We start from the raw sequence: 17750 nt of genomic DNA, 5'->3' as shown, positions 1-17750 counted from the left end.
AGAATTGAAAGGGAGGGAAAGCAGGAGGGAAGGGTAATGAGTGAACCTGGGAACTTGAGAGCATATCGACCGAAACTCAACGGAGGGAATGGAAAATAAGCAATCGGTGATTCAGTCAGACCAAAATAAGGCGAATGACCGTCAACTTTCTGAATGGCCGGATCACAGAGGAGAACTTTGCTTAAAATCATGACCTTTGTGAGTCAATGCATGTTCTTAAATGCTTATCCAGCATCCACGGTCTTCCTATGCCTACTTCCCGCCGCGAAATCGTCGCCGTCATTAAATTCCCCGTGTGGCCTTCAATCTTTAAACGTCCGATGGGCGACGGCCCTGTAGCGGCGAAACCCCGCCCAGACCCATTGTTTTCTCCGGCGCTCCACCTTCACTTCGCCGGAAGTTCTATGAATGAAACACCAAACCCTGATGGCTCTTAGATGACCCGCGGTGTGTTAAGCCCGCTTTTCTAACACCTCTCCGCTCGTTTTCAGGTGACCGGTGGTTCATCTCGTGTATCGGCTGTCTGCAAATGACCCGAGGTCTATTCTACCGCGTGGTACCCGCCGATCAGTCGTTCGCAGGCGACGGCTATGCCGGCATCTTCCGGTGAGTATGCGTGATTTGGTGTCACCGGTGCTGACGTGACTTCTGACTTATGTCATTATGATGTCGCATATTATATAGCGTTACTAGAATGTTACGCAGAGTGATTGATCCAGAGAAGGACCCGGGGCCACGTTCCGCAAAAAGACTGAAATTTAAAATACCTACATTGTATATCGCCTAATAGTATTGAATTAAAAGAAATGAACAAACTTCACAATGCGATTGTCCCTCTATAAATTTTCGAGTAGAATCCTCCTATGAAAGAGCTGGTGATGATTATAACCGTCACCAAAGCCGTTGCTGACAAGTGGCAAATGACATCACAGCGACCAAAGCCACGACCACCACAGACTTCGCCAACAGAGCATAAGGCTGACAGATGGCCGTATTCGCAATGTGAACTGGTTTCTCAAGGTAACGCTGTCGCTTAGGCACAGGACATGAATAGGCAAAACATCTGGAAGTGGACTGATTTTCTCCAGCAGCGTGGTACGCATAAGACATCTGCGGCATTTCCAAACACTGCTTGCGCCGTCCCGTCGCCAGCAGCGTCCTCAACTGTCATAAAATAAACTACCTACCGTCTTCCATCAGCACGTGACTGGCACCTGAGGCACCACTGTCCGCCATTCCAGCGCGTGCACGCGTTTCACTTGCTCTCTTCTGAGCTGACTGGCTCGGTCAGCGCAAAGAATTCGGCCGGCGAAAGTGTTTGGGCTAGTTCAGTCACGCATGATAAGCGGCCTTCGCGCTCGGCGCTCTGGCCTCACTCCTGCTGAGATTGGCCCGGTGGCTCGCGCGGCGCCTAAAAACGCCCTCGAGCTGGACGCGGTGGGCATGGCGTGTGCACGACCCCGGTGCCAACTGTGCAGCGGACGCTTTTTGTAGCGTGCTCGCCGGTTCCGTCAGGCGTATATGGACGCTACGAGTTTCAGTTTTGCGAATTGGACGGATTTCGACTTTTGAAATGTGTACGGCTTTTCGGTTGTGGCGTGCACATTTACGTTATCATGCACGGTAACGTAGCTCATATCGCCGCTTTGTTTTTAATGTGGGCACCTTTTTATGAATTCCGGCTGTATACATTGTCACTGAATCTATCCTTAACCAAATCCGGTTCCTTGTAGCAGTTGGTAGTGATACTGAAACACGAAGTTTGCACCAAGGGTAAATTTGCCTTGCATGCTTCAATCAGTTTTAGCGGCATGTATGCAGCAATATTTCTGTAGCCCCACCGATGTAACAGTTACCTATAGTTGTAACACTGTATTTCTCTACATTCATTTTTCATAATGCATTAATGGCGAAAGAAGTTTACAGAGTTAATGAAGGCGGGGCTGCATTTCAATGCTTCATTCAGCACCCAATACTTGGCTGTCTGCGCAAGCAGCTAAGTACATAATAGCTCCTCCTCTGTCTGTCCATCCATCCGCCCGTCCGCCCGTCCGTCTGTCCATCTGTCCATCTGTTCTTCTGTCCGTCTGTCTGTCTGTCCGTCTGTCCGTCTGTCCGTCTGTCCGTCTGTCCGTTTGTCCGTCTGTTCGTCTGTCCGTCTGTCCATCCGTCTGTCTGTCCGTCTGTCCTTCTGTCCGTCTGTTCTTCTATCCATATGTCCATCTGTCCGTCTGTTCTTCTATCCGTATGTCCATCTGTCCGTCTCGTCTGTCCGTCTGTCCTTCTGTCCATCTGTCCGTCTGCCCTTCTGTCAGTCTGTCCGTCTGTCCATCAGTCTGACCGTCTGTCCTTCTGTCCGTTTGATTGTCTGTCCGTCCGTCTGTCCGTCTGTCCATCTGTCTGTCTGCCCGTTTGCGGTGCCTGCTAAACGGTTTCGAGGCAGTCGGGGCCTCTCGGGTGTCAGAACCGTATACCTGACCGGGACTGACCCCGCCGGCACCCGAGGTGACCCTGTCGGTGTGTCTGAGGTGTGCTCTTTGCACGCTGCACCATGGCCTCCTGTGCACTGGTGCGTGGACACTGTTAGCACCTGCGGCGGCGCGGCGGACGCGCGAGGCGTGGCTAGTGGGCGCCTTTCAAATAGGACTGGATTGACATGATGTAAAACGAGTGTTTGATGAAGAATTAAGCCAGCCAGGATTGACATGTCAGTAACGGATGGATAGTTTTGAGCTCAAAATGGCGTGCAGTAGGGCGGAGTCAGGATTTTGCATCGATATCGAAACGTCGTTGATGCCTACAATATATAAAAATGCGATAATTTTAGCAAGCAAGCTAATGTGCAACGTCAGATGGTTGTTCAAAAAAGTCATATAAAAATGCGTTTAGAGTTCAACCATTGTCTGCAAGCTATTGCATTTGTTCTTTTAAATTCTGCATCAATTGTAAGCTAGTAAATGTCAGTGTGGACAATAAATGACTGGTATTGATAGCGAAGCTGAGCAATTATTTGTAACGACCAGCAGTTATTTATGGAGGAAAAAGCAGGTAGCATTGCATATACCTATCTGTCCCCTTTGTCAGGGCTTCAACGGTCCAATAGATGGCGACGTGTCATTACCGCCTACTCATCATGGCTCACTTCGGCATAATTCTCTACTGCGCCTGGAAATAGCGACCTATTTTGCACTGAAACGTTGAACTGCGTGTGGGAAGATCGTGCCACTTCTTTGGTCTGGGAGTAGAGAGAGAAGGGCGGACAATGTGCCGCACATTCATCGAGACGTTTCTCAGCCCCTCAGTCCCTCAGCCCACCTCCCGAGCTAGGTGTTTGTTTTGACACGGCACCTCCACCGGGGCGGAGGATCCGTTATGTTCCGACACCCTGGGTGGGCACGGGCGGCGTCGGAGGCCGGGAGGGCAGGCACAGTCTACACATACCTGTCACCTGTCACCTGACACCTGACAGTCCTCTCAGTCTGTCACCTGACAGACTGTCAGCTGCTGTCACAGAGCCGCGACAGGCGGACGGACGCCGGTGAAAGGCGTCAGACGGCGGCCCTCGGCAGCCCGGGAGGCCAGTTTGGCAACGCCAGGGAGTGGTCAGCCGGTCATGCCGAGTGGATTGGTGCGCTGTAATGACCGCTGGGTGACCGGCCTGGAGGGGCCTGAGTGCTGGGTGACCGGTCGGGAGGGGCCTGACCGTTGGGTGACCGACGGGAGGGGCCTGACTGCTGGGTGACCGGCCCGGAGGGGCCTGACTGCTGGGTGACCGACCCGGAGGGGCCTGACTGCTGGGTGACCGGCCCGAAGGGGCCTGACTGCTGGGTGACCGGCCAGGAGAGGCCTGACTGCTGGGTGACCGGCCGGGAGGGGCCTGACCGCTGGGTGACCGGCCGGGAGGGACCTGACTGCTGGGTGACCGGCGGGAGGGGCCTGACCGCTGGATGACCGGCCGGGAGGAGCCTCTGGATACCTGCTGGATGAGAGACAGGGAGGGACAGCGGCGCTGGGTACGGGTCTGGTTAGGTCTTCTGAATCGGGGCGAGCGTGAAACGAGAGAGCAGGCTATATGCTCACCACCAACTTTACAGTGAATCTTTTCTAGTAGCCACATCCGTGAAATGACCAAACTTGAGCTCATCGAACGATATTGGGTGGTATGTTGGTTTCCATCTAAATCGGACAGCATTCGAAAGCTTTAACCCGCGCCCTGCTAGGGGGGTGTTTGAACACCCCCCTTGTGGTTTTTCGCGAATATCTCAAAAACGGCGGCGCGGAGCGCCGCCGTTTTTGGTACACCTTACCATACATCAATTCTACACATGTTGTGAAAATTTCAGACCAAGGTCATTCAAGGTCAGGTCACCAGGTCACTTGAAGTGACCTCACCTCATAAAAAGTTTCAATGTCTGTCATAGCTACACCGAGTGACCGATCGCTTTGAAACTTTCAGCGATTGCTAAGAGCAAGAGCATGTACAAAATGTATATCTCAGAATTTTGATATCGATGACCTAAGGTCAGGTCAATTTTGCGACCTCCCCATTATAAGTCAATGGGAGAAAATTGAAATGCGCCTCTTTTGGACGAAAGACATTATAAACACTCCCAAACACCGAATTACAAGTGGTTTAGACACACTGAACATGAAAATGGTGTCCGTGACCCTTGTTTATGCCCTGAGGTCATCTTAGGTCACGAATGGTATCTAACAGTTTTTCGCAAATAACTTTTGATAGAGGCATGCTAGAGCGATGAAAACGCCTTAGATGTGTTCAGCTCGACGATACGGATCGACTGATATGCAACATGACCCTTTCCGATCAGGTCATGACCTTGACCTGAGGTCAAATTTTCAAGTTGACCTTTCAAGGTCAAGTTATAGTTCATTCGATGCGTCTTGACGAGAGGAACACGATGCCGGCAAAAGTAAGCTCGTACAGGGCTTGAGTCAAAAGTTATTGCAGAAAAACTGTTTCCGAAAAAATCGGCTATTTTTGCAGTTTTTGCCCCCTGCAGGCAAAACCGTTGACGTTAGGTCAAATCTGAGAGAACTACTCAGAAAGGGCGTTAATAGGGCTATCGAATGCGCTCTTCCGCGGCGCTGTAGCTCTATTGGTTCCCGAGTTATGCGTTGGCTTCTTGGAAATTGTCGACATTCGACCTGGAAATCGGCGAAATTTTGCCTTCAATGACCTCTGGTGACCTGACCTTTGACCTGACCAAAAAATTGACCGAAGTGATTTCATCATTATTTTTGACGCTCTTTCGAACGCCGCCTTCTGCGTATCGCTACGTGGCCCAGGAGCCGAGTTACAAGGGGGGGGGGTGTTCAAACACCCCCCCCCCCCAGCAGGGCGTGGAAATCCAGGACCCCCAGCCGGGCGCGGGTTAAGATGGTTCTTGATCGAGATAACTATCCGTGAATAGCACTAGCTGGTATGTAGCTATTAGCTTTCCAGTCGTATGGTGAACACTTTATTATTCAGGACCACTCAGCCACGCCGCATAACGCACGGCGTATCCTGAATATTTATGACCGAGATCATTCACATGAGATGCGTGCTGTGAAAGTCCAGACGCATGTTTGTCCAGCTATATCCGTCAGATTTAGGCCCAGCCATGACGTTCCCAATGAGCGCCCCGCTGATCCAGCGGCAGACCTTGCTGTAGGCTAAATGCTTCGAAAGTAAGAAGCTGTATCTACTTTGTCAGCACCACCAGTACAAAAATGCTGATCATTTCTTGTAAAATCGCATGAGTTTGAAACAGAGTCTTATTTGAAACAATTAACTCGATTAAATATTCAATGCCTACACTTAAGCATATGAACAATCCTATGTAGTAGGTAACAAGTCTTTTACGTTGACGTGCAATTACTTTTGAATATCTGATCAGTAGTAACAGCACTGTTTGATGTCTGTTAACCCGCGCCCCAGTGGCGGTCTCCGCCAACTTCGCCCTAGTTTGGGGGGGGGGGCATATGTTACCACCCACCTCTAACTAAAAAACTAAGAGGGCTAGAAAGACGCGGTAAAAAGCAGTCGATAGCTCTTGATGCGTACGTGTGAAAGTATTTCGGTCATTTTTCATCTTAGAGCAATATTGGGGTCACCAGAGGTCATCAAGGGTCAAAATTTTTGAATTGTCATTATATTTTTCAGAAAACATGCCATTATCTCAGGAACTATGATAGCTAGAAAAACGCTGGGAAAAGCAATCGATAGCTTTTGAACTCTTCTTTTGATAAGGCCATCATCAAAAATGACCTCAGGTCAACGGTTTAGCCTCCAGAGGGCAAAAACTCCAAAAATAGCTGTTTTCAAGAAAAGTGTTTTTCGACAATAACTTTTGACTAAAAAAAGCTAGGTCATTTCTAATGCCAGAACCATGTTCCTCTCGCCGAGACGCGTCGAATGAACTATAATTTGACCTTGAAAGGTCAACTTCAAAATTTGACCTCAGGTCAAGGTCATGACCTGACCGGAAAAGGTCACGTTGCATATCAGTCGATGCGTCTCGGCAAGACAAACACAATGAGGCCAACCCCAGCGTTCTATCTCTTTCCAATCGAGAGTTATTGGCAAAAAACTGTTTGTAGCCTCAAATGACCTCGGATGACCTTTCAAGAGGCTATCAGCAAAAAAGACACCTTGGTCGTCACGGGTGGTCCAAATCATTGTTATCCTGAAATATTTGGACTGTTCCTATGCGTACACACGGATCTAGAGGCATTTTCGTTTTTCTCCATTGACTTATAATGGAAAGGTCACGCCACTGACCTGACCTTAGGTCACGCATATAAAAAATCCGAGATATACAAATTGTAGGCACCCATAACATCATGTAATCCACCAAGTTTGAAACCTCTCTGACAAACACTGAAGGCTGGACATGATTGCAAACTTTTTTAGGCTTGGTCAGTTAACTTGACCTAGTGACCTGACCTGACATGACCTGGGGTCAAAATTTTCACACATTGTCCAAAATTGATGTACCAAAAGCTACCCCAAGCGGCGCGGCGCTACGCGCCGTGGTTTTTTTATTTATACGAAAAAAACGCGACAGGGTGGTAACATATGCCCCCCCCCCCCACTGGGGCGAAGGTTAAGCTTCTGAGTTTAACTCATTAATAGCTTAATTAAACATGTTGTTTAATGATATAAGTCTAGCTAATGAGTGCAGGCTGTACACACGTGTTCATTGTGCAACTATCCCGGCTGGTCTTTACCCAGCCCGGAGCCGGTTTTCGTCCTTGCCACTGCCTCTGATGCCATTTACCGGTCGGCCGATCGGTCGACCTTTCTGGTATCGTACCGTTACCCATCGGACACCATCCAATGCCTTCCACTCTGTGGATGGGGTAATATATATAGCCGTGGTGTGCAGCGGCGTTCGATTCTCCAATTCATAAGACATATAGAACATATGTGACACTCACTCCACTGCACAGTACACAGCGACAGCCCTTCGTCATTGCTTAGAAACTGCATTCTAAAACAAGACTGTAACACGGCCTCTGGAAGACGGGACACTGCATTCTGACACAACAGAGGAGCACTAGCTCTGGAAGTTTGGAGACTGCATTCTGACACAAGAGAGCAGCAATAACTCTGGAAGACGGGAGACTGCATTCTGTCACAGCAGAGTAGCACTACCTCTGGAAGATGGGAGACTGCAGCAGGCAATAGAAAGATATCCCGTTTCCAGACAGTGGGTGCTACGCTGTTGTGTATTAACGCAGTCTCCATATGCTTATAACGCATGCCTACGTTTTACTTGCGTCTGACTTGCGAGACACGCCGGCTGATGTCATGCAGTTACCCGCATCGCATCTTATCAGTATGGAACGCCACAGTATATTGAGGGCCTGATAATGCAATCACATCTGAGCATTTCTACACCCACAAGTATGAAAGGCAGCCAGGCATTGTTTGCTGGTAAAAAAAAAAAAACATATCCCAGTAGGTACCTAAGCAGTGAGTGCAGTCTGTAAAAGCATCAAAGCTCGTTACATTTATTCATGGCCTACAAGTTGACCTACCGTTTTATTTTCCTGTGTTTCAAGTGTGTTGTAAATTCCACCGTACTTGAACACGTTTTGCTGATAGATTTAAACTCCAATACGTATGTCGATGAATATCTTCAGAGAACGAAAACCAATGCGATATCAAGTTTTATCAATCCAAGCGCTAGCTTGCCCCGACCCTGGAACTGCACTCTAACTTTTCTAACCAACCCCTGGCCGCCTTGCTTCACTCTACCCACCCGCTGACCGTCTCTGTTCCCTCGTCCGTTCCAGGTTTCGTATCTTCTGGAATGGCGAGTGGGTGGAGGTGCTGGTGGACGACCGGCTGCCCACGGTGAACGGAAAGCTGGCCTTCACCACGTCCCAGAGCCAGCAGGTGTTCTGGATGTCGCTCCTGGAGAAGGCCTGCGCCAAGTGAGTCGGAGGGAGGGAGGGGATGATAGAGATGATGGTAGTGGCCGGTGGGTGTGTTGAGAGTAGTTTTTACGGTCGTAATAACGGAGCGAATTTAAGAATCGAACCAAGGTGAACGTATTTTTGTGGCATGTTAAATATTTGTAACGATATTCACAAAGTCGGAAACGTTTGTTGTGGAGATCAATGGGACATTGGGTGACGCAGAATGATATGCTTCTTTCATGTACATACCTAGTATGCTTATCTACCCATACCTTGTCACCCTATTGCAACTCCGTTTTATTTTACTTCGCTATTACGTAAACCATTTCTTAGCAGCGGGCTGTCTATAGTTTTACTATGCTCGGACAACCTCAAATCACAATACCGATACTATACCGCATGGTATCCACGTGCAACGCGAAGTTTTATAACAGTGCCTATGCACCTTATTTTTATCCTGCACTCTGTGGCTGGTTCATTGTCATTCTAACAACAACTCTGTCGTGTGTATTGAAGCTCATACACCCACCTGGTGCCCACCTTATGCATCATAAACTACCCCGCTGTGTACTGTGATCTGAAGCCGCTGAGTTGTTTGTCAGTCAGTTCTATGTAGACAACACCAATGTGTTTCGATATGTCGCAGTGTCTTATACCCCTTGCTTGTCCGTTCATTCGCGACGCTCGCATTTTGGCAGTGTCTCTCTTTAGCGCAGTGTGCTATGAGCCAGTGTTTGACCGTTCACCCTCTGACTATACAGTAGCATACTCTATACCCTCTACACCAGTGTATTTTTATGTTTTAACCCGTGTTTTTACGGTCATTCGCGACGCTCGCAGCTCGGCGGTGATTCTCTTTACCGCAGTGTATTTTAAATCCGTGTCTGTTCGTCCCCTGACTACTCGGTAACGTTAGCGCAGTTAGCGTTACTGCAGCGTATTTTAAGCCTCTGTCCGTGTGTCTACAGATTGCACGGCTCATACGAGGCGCTCAAGTACGGTACGACGCTGGACGGTCTGGCGGACATGACGGGCGGTATCACGGAGACTCTGAGTATCCGGGAGGACGCCACCGGGGCAGGTCACACCATCGGTCGGCTGCTGGAGCAGACCTCCATCATCACCGCTACTGTACAGACCGGGTCACAGGTGAGCAGCTGAAACAGCCCACAACACACTACATCATCACCGCTGCTGTACAGACCGGGTCACAGGTAAACAGTCTCAGAAAAAGAACACAGTGTACATAAAGCGAATCACTGGTAAACAAATCTCAGCAAAACACAACACAGTTTAGACCGCGTTGCGGGCGAACAACTGGAACAGCACATCACCGTTATTGATACTGACCGAATCACAGATGAAGGTCGATCACAGACGATGGCGGGACACAGACTACCAATCTAAGCATGAGCTGCGTCAATATCATAGGTATGTAGGGCCTTGGCCTTGGGCCTTGAATGTCATCCTATCACGATCATCGTATATTCAACGTAGTATGTTAGTAATGTACGGCGCGGTGGCGACGTTTAGGTTGCGTACCTACACTATACGCGATCTCTACATTCGTTTGGCTACGTGGGGTTCCACGATATTATTCGTACCCCTTGACCTTCAGGCTGCCTTGCCACACTGATGGCGTCAGCTGTGACACCGGATACACCCACCGTGTCGTATATCAGCGGCGCTGAATACATTTCACGGCACTCACCGGCGTGTGTTGGCCGGGAGCCGGTGAATTGGGCGAATTGAACGGACACCACGTGACAAGGCCACCGGCTGCCGCTGTTTGGCAATTCACAGTCACGTGACATCGACCGTGGCCTCCTCCGTAGAACGGAACCCCCATTCAGCAGCGCCTACATTCACCGCAAACAAAACGCCACTTTCACATTCAGTCATTCAGCAGTCGCTTTCATGTGACGATCGTGTTCCGCTCAGCGCTTTTCAATATGCGAATGTTTGCTACGTTTGTTAGTTCCGGACCATAGTGATGTGTTTTGGATCGTATCACTGAATGTGAGATCTCACCGCATTTCGCTAGCGTAGGATATGCGATAATTTGTCGTTTGTTTTATTTCCTTCCTACGATGCAGATGCATTTGCTAACCCGCGATTTTCCCCTTTCAGACACCAAAGAACGGCAGTCCAGAGAAGTTGGCAAACGGTGTTCTATTAGGGACCAACTACAGGGTTCTCGATATTGAACGGGTACGTCTCCATATCACTATTCAGCTCCCGACTATGTTTGACAATTAGGTACTTATTCTTACCTACATCCCACCTTTTATGCTTATATGCTTGTCTTTTGCAGCTACGTATTAAGTCTAAGTCTTACGTTTACGTCGTACGTTTACGTCTTAATCTATGTCTTACGTCTTACGCCTAACGTCTATATCTTACGTCTGTCGTCTACCCTACAGTCTACGCCTTAGTCTATAGCTAAGTCTAAAGTCCTACGTTTTATCTTCACACGCATTCCTCCACTCCTAAAACACTCACGATTTCCTTTCGTGATACCGGAGCTGTTTTTGCCCCATTCGTGTTGATAATCGTGCGCTGCGTCCTGTCGGCTTGTCTCGGCCCCGCTGCAGGCCTCTGTTGAATGGCGAGTTTCCGCTGTTACATGTCCCAGCTACGGTATAGGTACCGCGGTGAGGCGGTGGGGTGAAATCGTTCCTGTGATTAGCTCGTGGTGTTAGGGCCGGATGATGTGTCCGGTGGTGTACATTTCCTACGTTTCCTGACTGTTTAGGATTATCATAGTCGAACTGCATGTTTTTTTTTTTTTTTACCTAGAGGACCGTAAGCCTTGAGACCAGCTTTTAATCTTATAACGTTTCCTCTAATACGACCCCCTAAGTAGGTAATGCTGGAAGCTGGAACCACATGTCTATTGCCCCGTGAATGATTCTCACATTTTCGGCGGGCCAAACCAACTCGTAAGGCGCGCACCCGTTCCCGTGTGCCACTGTTACCGTGTGATCCGCGGCTAGCGTTTGAAGCCAAACGTCCGAACTTACGAGCGGAGTCGGCTCGGTCTGCCGCCGTTATCTGGCCACCCGCTCCCACACTGCACTACCCAGCTGGCCTGACTTGAATCTGGGCTGTGTTTCTTGTTGGCTCTGCGTCCTTATGAATGCAATACTGACAATTTATTATGTAGTGTTGTCTGACCGATAGACATGCATCAGAGCGTTGCAAGAGGCTTTACTGTGGTTGTCTACTTTACGGACCTTATTTGTTCTAAGCAAATTGTTGTTCATCTTTTCGTTTCACCTGTGCTCCTTGAGATACACATGATGTTGAATATGACGTTTACGTCCTTTTGTTTCTATCTGTTTCGGCTCCCAGATTTTCTTTCTTCCCCTGTTCTGACCGTGCCTGCCCTACTGTACCCCCATGTGACACAATTCGGCGGGAAGCCGCTGCCCCCCCCCCCTACTGTTCCCTCAGGTAACACCCCGTTCTGTTCCCTAAGGTGACAGCCTCCCCCTCCCCACTGTTCCCCAGGTCACACAGTTCAGCGGGGAGCCGACTCAGCTCGTTCGGCTGCGCTCCTCTCTAGGTCACACCGGCGAGTACGTGGGACGGTGGGCGCGCGGCTCGCTCGAGTGGGACGAAGTCAGCGCGCTGGAGAGGGAACGGCTCGGGCCGCACACGCTGGCGGACGGAGAGTTCTGGTGAGAGGGGAGGAGAGGGAGGAGAGAGGGAGAGGGGTGGTCGGGAAGCTGGCAGATAAATGGTAGGGCGAGTTTGCGAGGGAGAAGTCTCACATGGAGCAGCAGTTGTGTTATAGACATAGAGTTTATAGGAGTTATGTATAACATTCTATGATCGTGCCGTCATATTCACCTTGCATTGTTTTATTGTTCTAAACGTTCGTACCTTCTACCTAGAGCCGTCCGCGGTAAACGAGTCGATAAAAGTACTAGCAGATATGTTGCAATATATCTCGCTCTCGTGAATGAATGGGAGATATTCGTTATGCTTCAGTAGGTAACAAATAGCGGAGCGAAACGTAGTGCCATGCCATGAGAGCAAGTAATGTTGAGCAGACCGGTAACCCTACATACGTTATCAATTATCCCAGCAGCGAAGTAGGTATCTTACAAAAGTTATAAAACCACTCTATGTACTACTGAATCGCCCAAGAGTCGTGTTCTTCTTTCATTCCAGACCGTACCACTACCCCACTGCATGCCCATTGCCCAACAACCACTAACCACCGTTCACCGTACAGGATGCCCTACTCAGACTTTGTGAAGACGTTCACTCATCTGGAGGTGGTACATCTAGACGAGGACACGGCACGGGACGAGCCCTCGCTGCGCTCGCGGATGCCCTGGCAGGTCAAAGTGTACCAGGGATCGTGGCGGAGAGGGGTCACCGCCGGCGGCTGCCGAAATAACACAGGTGAGCTGCGTGCGGAGGGAACGGGGTTACGAACTGTGACTGACGCGTTGACGGATGAAGGGACGTACGGGTGGAGGGAAGGATGGACGGAAAACGTATTACCGTTATGCTTACAAGACGTTCTCCATATGTAGGTATTTGCGTGTCCATTGATACCATTTTAGGAGTTGCTAAGTTGTCTTCAGCCATGCCAAGTTGCCTTTACTTCAGTGAGCTCCACGAAGTCATTGACGTTTGATGGATGCTTGCGGTCGAAGCAGAGTGGTAATGGTGAAGTAGCCACACTCAAGTGACCATTTTGAGCTGGGAGCGACTCCAAGTAGCCATCGTGTTGGCCCAAACGACCCCGAATTGCATCAGCTTCTGGGGCTGGCAGGTTTTTAAACGTTGACCTGGTGACCAAGATAACAGTAGTCATTCAATGAACGGACTCATGAACCGTTATTACGGCTGGGAACCCTTTCTCAGTGTGCTAATGAAGGTTATCAAGGTGTTATTTGTGTGTGTTATTTCGGCGCTTCGTTTGCTCGCAATGACCGCGAGAGACCTTTGCCTGACCAGCTTGTCACCTCATGACGATTTATTACTATTTGCTAGTGTTTTGCACTGACGATTTATGAGTGACCTAGAACTTTCACAGATCAACCTATGGCTCACCGCAGTTCTCTCCTGGTCCGTCTCGGAGTGTGTCACTTTCACCAAAACGTACTCACATTTACACCGTCGACTGGCTTAACAATGGCAGTCAACCATTTCTAGCCGTCTGATATCATATTGGATATCTGAACTTGTGTTCGTTTTCCTTCCTGTGATAACCTACGTTCCATGACAGGTAACCTTCTTTCCGTTGTTCTTCCATGTTTTCTCTTTCCGCCCGTTTCTTACGACTCACCGGTCCCTGCAACATCTCCCAACCGCATCCATCACCGTCTTTCCGTTCCTGACGTCCCTCCCCAAGATTCTCCCAGTCCCTCCCCAGCATAGGCGGCGGAACGGAGAGGGCACCGGGGCACCGTGCCCCCTTTGATTTTGACATTTTAACATTAGCCCTATGGGCGTTGCATGAAAAGAATGGGACCAAAAATCGACAGTGCCCCCCTTTAATTGAAGGTGCCCCGCCGCCACTGCTCCCCAGATGCGAACGTTAAAATCACCCCGCGACTGCTCTGGTTCCTAACATCTCACTCTCCCCTTTCAGACACGTTCCACATCAACCCTCGGCTACACCTGGTGCTGCCTGCATATGCCTCTCATCTCTAACATCTCACTCTCCCCTTTCAGACACGTTCCACATCAACCCGCGGCTACACCTGGTGCTCTCGGTACCGGAGGAGGTGGTCATCTCATTGACCCAGCACACCGTCACCGAGCCGAGGGTGGTCGGGTTTACTGTCTATCCAGTCTCCAACGGAGCCGTGGACGCGATAGATAACAGCTTCTTCAAGAAGAAGAGTCTAGTGAACTCGCAGTATACCAACGGGCGGCAGGTGAGGGCGTGGGGGGGGGGGGGAGGGTTAAGGAAGGGCGGTTAGGTGCAGGGGCTAAGGGTAGGGAGCTCAACACCATGATGAATAAGGGAGATGGAGATGCGCTTATGCTGTTCGACAAAGTATTAATCGTCTCTACCTGCCGCTTTTTTAAGTTGATTTGCTACGTTAGCTATGGTGATTGATTGTAGATGACAAATATGACATCACTATACACAGCATGGTTATAAATAAAACGGTCTATTTAAGAGTAGTGTTATCCCAGATCGTGTAAACCGCATTATTCGATAGAAAATAATACCATGTCAAAAAATGCTGCTGCCTGGCGCCTGCTACATCACATGAACCCGTCGTTCAACCAGCCCCGATGATCTCTGACCTCTGACCCTGCGCCGCCCCAGGTATCCCACAGGTGCGCGTTAGAGCCGGGCGGGTACATCATCGTACCCACCACCTTCGAGCCATCTCAGGAGGCACAGTTCACCCTGCGAGTGTTTTCCATGAACGCCGTAAAGCTGCGCTACGTGGACACGACACCCGCGGTACTGCGGAATCCTATACTGAAGGTAACGGGAGCGAGGGGCGGTGGGAGAAGGGGGGGGGGGTCGAAATGGGATAGGGGTGCACGGCTGCGGGCGAGTTCAGTGTTGATGTGTGCTGGCTACTAGCTGTGTTTGGGTTTGCGATGAAGGATTATACAGAAGTGAGCTGGCACGTTATTTTCAGTTGTGTCCTAATGCGTGATGGGTTAACGTTTCAATTTCAAAAGTTAAAATCTTCCCTGAACGTAGCAGTATTTTACGAGACAACCTACATTCGTGATGAGCCATGCATATGTGATGTCAAACGTTGTCTTCGTCAAGGTCTATTTTTGTCCGAGCTGCATCGTTCCAACTTCGGAAGCCATAAGTCACTCACTGACCGTTATTTTCACCTATCATTGTGACTGTATCGATCCATCCAATGCCCATCCCTGGAGCGAGGATGATGTTTGCTCCGGATTCCGACACAAAACCCACACCGGTCACGAATATGAGGACCTGTTTGGTCCAATCGGCACCTATCAAATGTCAGAACATCGCTGAAAATGCCTGCCCTAACTCGACTGGGCTGTACTCTTTCAGGCGCCATCCAGCGTAGACGGCAAGGGCTTCAACCAGTACGAGGCCGTCTTCCTGCAGTTGGCGGATGAACACAAAACGGTTAACGCGTTCGAGCTACAGGAATTACTAGAGGCCTGTTTACCGAATGGTAAGGGAACGACGGCATGAACGATATGTTGATTTTTAATGTGCGCCTCTGTTGATTTCTCGCGTACTAGCGTATATTTATCCGCGCAATACTCACTAGGATCCACTCAGATAACTGTAGTCGCTCATGTTGCCGTCGTCCCCGGTCCGGCGTGCGGTTCGGTGACCGTGGCGTGTAAGTGTTGACTGTAAGCCCTCAGTGCCAGGTGTGGTGACCTCAGCCATCGAAAGGGTGTTTCGGTACGCGGATATAGGTAGGTACTAGGCCGAGTCCAATTAGGTATGTGAGATTTGGGGCTTCGACCGAGTCCGACCCTCACGACTTATCTTTGTTCAACTTGTTTCGCTCGGGACTCGTTTCGCAACGCGATCGCTTAACCCCGAATCGATAACAGCACTCGACTCCTTCCGGTTCTGTGACGCCATTTCCGCCCCGTTTTCAGACTACATCAAGAGTTGCGCCACGATCGGCGTGTGTCGTCAGATCATATTCGCCATGGACACCACCATGTTCGGCAGGCTCAGCTTCAACGACTTCAAGGACCTCATGTGCAGCCTCAAACTGTGGCAGGGCGTCTTCAAGAACCACACTAAGGAGAAGACCGGAGTACTGAAGGCAGAAAGGTGCGAAGCCGGTCCCCGCGAGCGCGCGCATAGCTAGGGCGCCGGTGTTTGAGCCCGTTTGAGTGAACATGAGTCATGTGTTGTTTTTGTTAGGTTCCTGGGCCGGTCATATATCACTGATGGAATAGCTGATAGCAGTTCGTGCCGATTTAAACTAAATGCGCACCAGTCATGCAGATGATAAGATATACGATGCAAAGCAAACAGGAAAACGAGCATGTTGTTTTGGCAGGCAGACTCCATATTCTCACGGTAATGGATGATTGCGCAATGGTTTATGATTTGTGGTTCCGGACATGACAGGCCTATAATAGGAAAGGCGACTTCAAGCGATTTATGAATTCCTCAAGGCGTTTCAGGGCGATAAATCCCGATTCTATGAAAGAAAAGGTGGTGTTTTGCACTTTGTACTTGTGCACTTTAGACTTTCAGATGGCTGGGAATAAGTTATTCGAATCAAGTCTCAGCGTCATGCAGCTGACAAACATTTGCTGAGTCATGCAAACCGACCCTATCACCTGGTGATGTCCCTCATTGTATCTCGGGTTCGGGCTTTGTCTTTGCCCTGCATTACACCCCACCTCTTCACTCCGTCCTCAGGTTCCGTGACGCGCTCGCAGAGGTCGGTTTCCAGCTGAACACAGACGTGATGACGGTGCTCACACAGCGCTACCGACGCAAAGACGGCACTCTGCGCTTCGGCGACTTCGTGGCGGCCGTCCTTCAGCTCTGCGTGGCCTTCGAGGTGTTTGACAAGAAGGACCCCCTGCAGACCGGCATCGTCAAACTCAACATCTCTGAGGTGAGAGGGTAGTTCAGGATGGATGGGCAGACGGACGGACGAGAAGGGATGAATGAATGAATAAATGAATGAATGAATGAATGAATGAATGAATGAATGAATGAATGACGAAGCACTGGTGTTAATTCAGGTTTGGTAAGATCGCTTAGTGAGCCAAAAGGAATGAACGAACGGGGCTTGCGTCATACTCAGAAGGGTCTGTTTTTGGAAAAGGAACTAATGCTTCTATTTCTCATACCTCCGACGTAATCGTTTAGACTTAAGTTAAATGTGGCCGGCGACTTACAAGTCTGCCATCGTTCTGTCTGTATGCTCGCCCCCCCCCCCCCAGCACTGTCACCTGTGACTGATCTGTACGCCCCCTGTGCTGTCCACAGTGGCTGAAGGGCTCCCTCTCGTGTTGACGCCGCCGCCACGGATTCCCCGAGGCCGGCCGGTCCCGCGCCGTCCGCCGACTCGTCCGTCCGTCCGTCTCCGTCGCCGGCGACGGACCGCGCTGTACATAGTCCACCGTGTAGGATAGCTGCGTTACGCGACATCGCTGTTGTACTGCTGACATATTTTAATAAAGTTGAACGCCGCGACTGCCTCCGTATCAGTGTGTGTTCGCTTATCGCATTTTGCCAATGCTGTGTGCGTATGTAAAAAGGGACTACGGCGGTAGTCCAATGAGTCCGTACTCTGTGTCCTTTGCAACCACTTTCCCATCGATACGCTGCTCAATGTTCGCATCCAATCCCG

General features: G+C 49.9%; 1 protein-coding gene across 1 annotated transcript in view; it reads left to right on the top strand.

The window, feature by feature from the left end:
• The window catches only part of LOC122369246 (calpain-C-like), a 30817-nt gene extending 13213 nt beyond the window's left edge, over positions 1 to 17604 (top strand). The window contains exons 4-15 of the mRNA XM_043343831.1: positions 492 to 606; positions 8305 to 8445; positions 9399 to 9579; positions 10561 to 10641; positions 11944 to 12113; positions 12674 to 12846; positions 14128 to 14333; positions 14735 to 14899; positions 15458 to 15584; positions 16027 to 16207; positions 16808 to 17009; positions 17387 to 17604. Of these exons, the coding sequence (XP_043199766.1) occupies positions 492 to 606; positions 8305 to 8445; positions 9399 to 9579; positions 10561 to 10641; positions 11944 to 12113; positions 12674 to 12846; positions 14128 to 14333; positions 14735 to 14899; positions 15458 to 15584; positions 16027 to 16207; positions 16808 to 17009; positions 17387 to 17413 (1769 nt within the window). The 3' untranslated portion in view covers positions 17414 to 17604. The remainder of the gene's footprint in view (positions 1 to 491; positions 607 to 8304; positions 8446 to 9398; positions 9580 to 10560; positions 10642 to 11943; positions 12114 to 12673; positions 12847 to 14127; positions 14334 to 14734; positions 14900 to 15457; positions 15585 to 16026; positions 16208 to 16807; positions 17010 to 17386) is intronic.
• Positions 17605 to 17750: the final 146 nt, after the last annotated feature.

Source organism: Amphibalanus amphitrite, unplaced genomic scaffold (assembly GCF_019059575.1).
Source record: "Amphibalanus amphitrite isolate SeventyFive unplaced genomic scaffold, NRLGWU_Aamphi_draft 001020F_arrow, whole genome shotgun sequence".
Lineage (NCBI taxonomy): Eukaryota > Metazoa > Arthropoda > Thecostraca > Balanomorpha > Balanidae > Amphibalanus > Amphibalanus amphitrite.
This window is presented reverse-complemented; position numbering and strand designations above follow the sequence as displayed.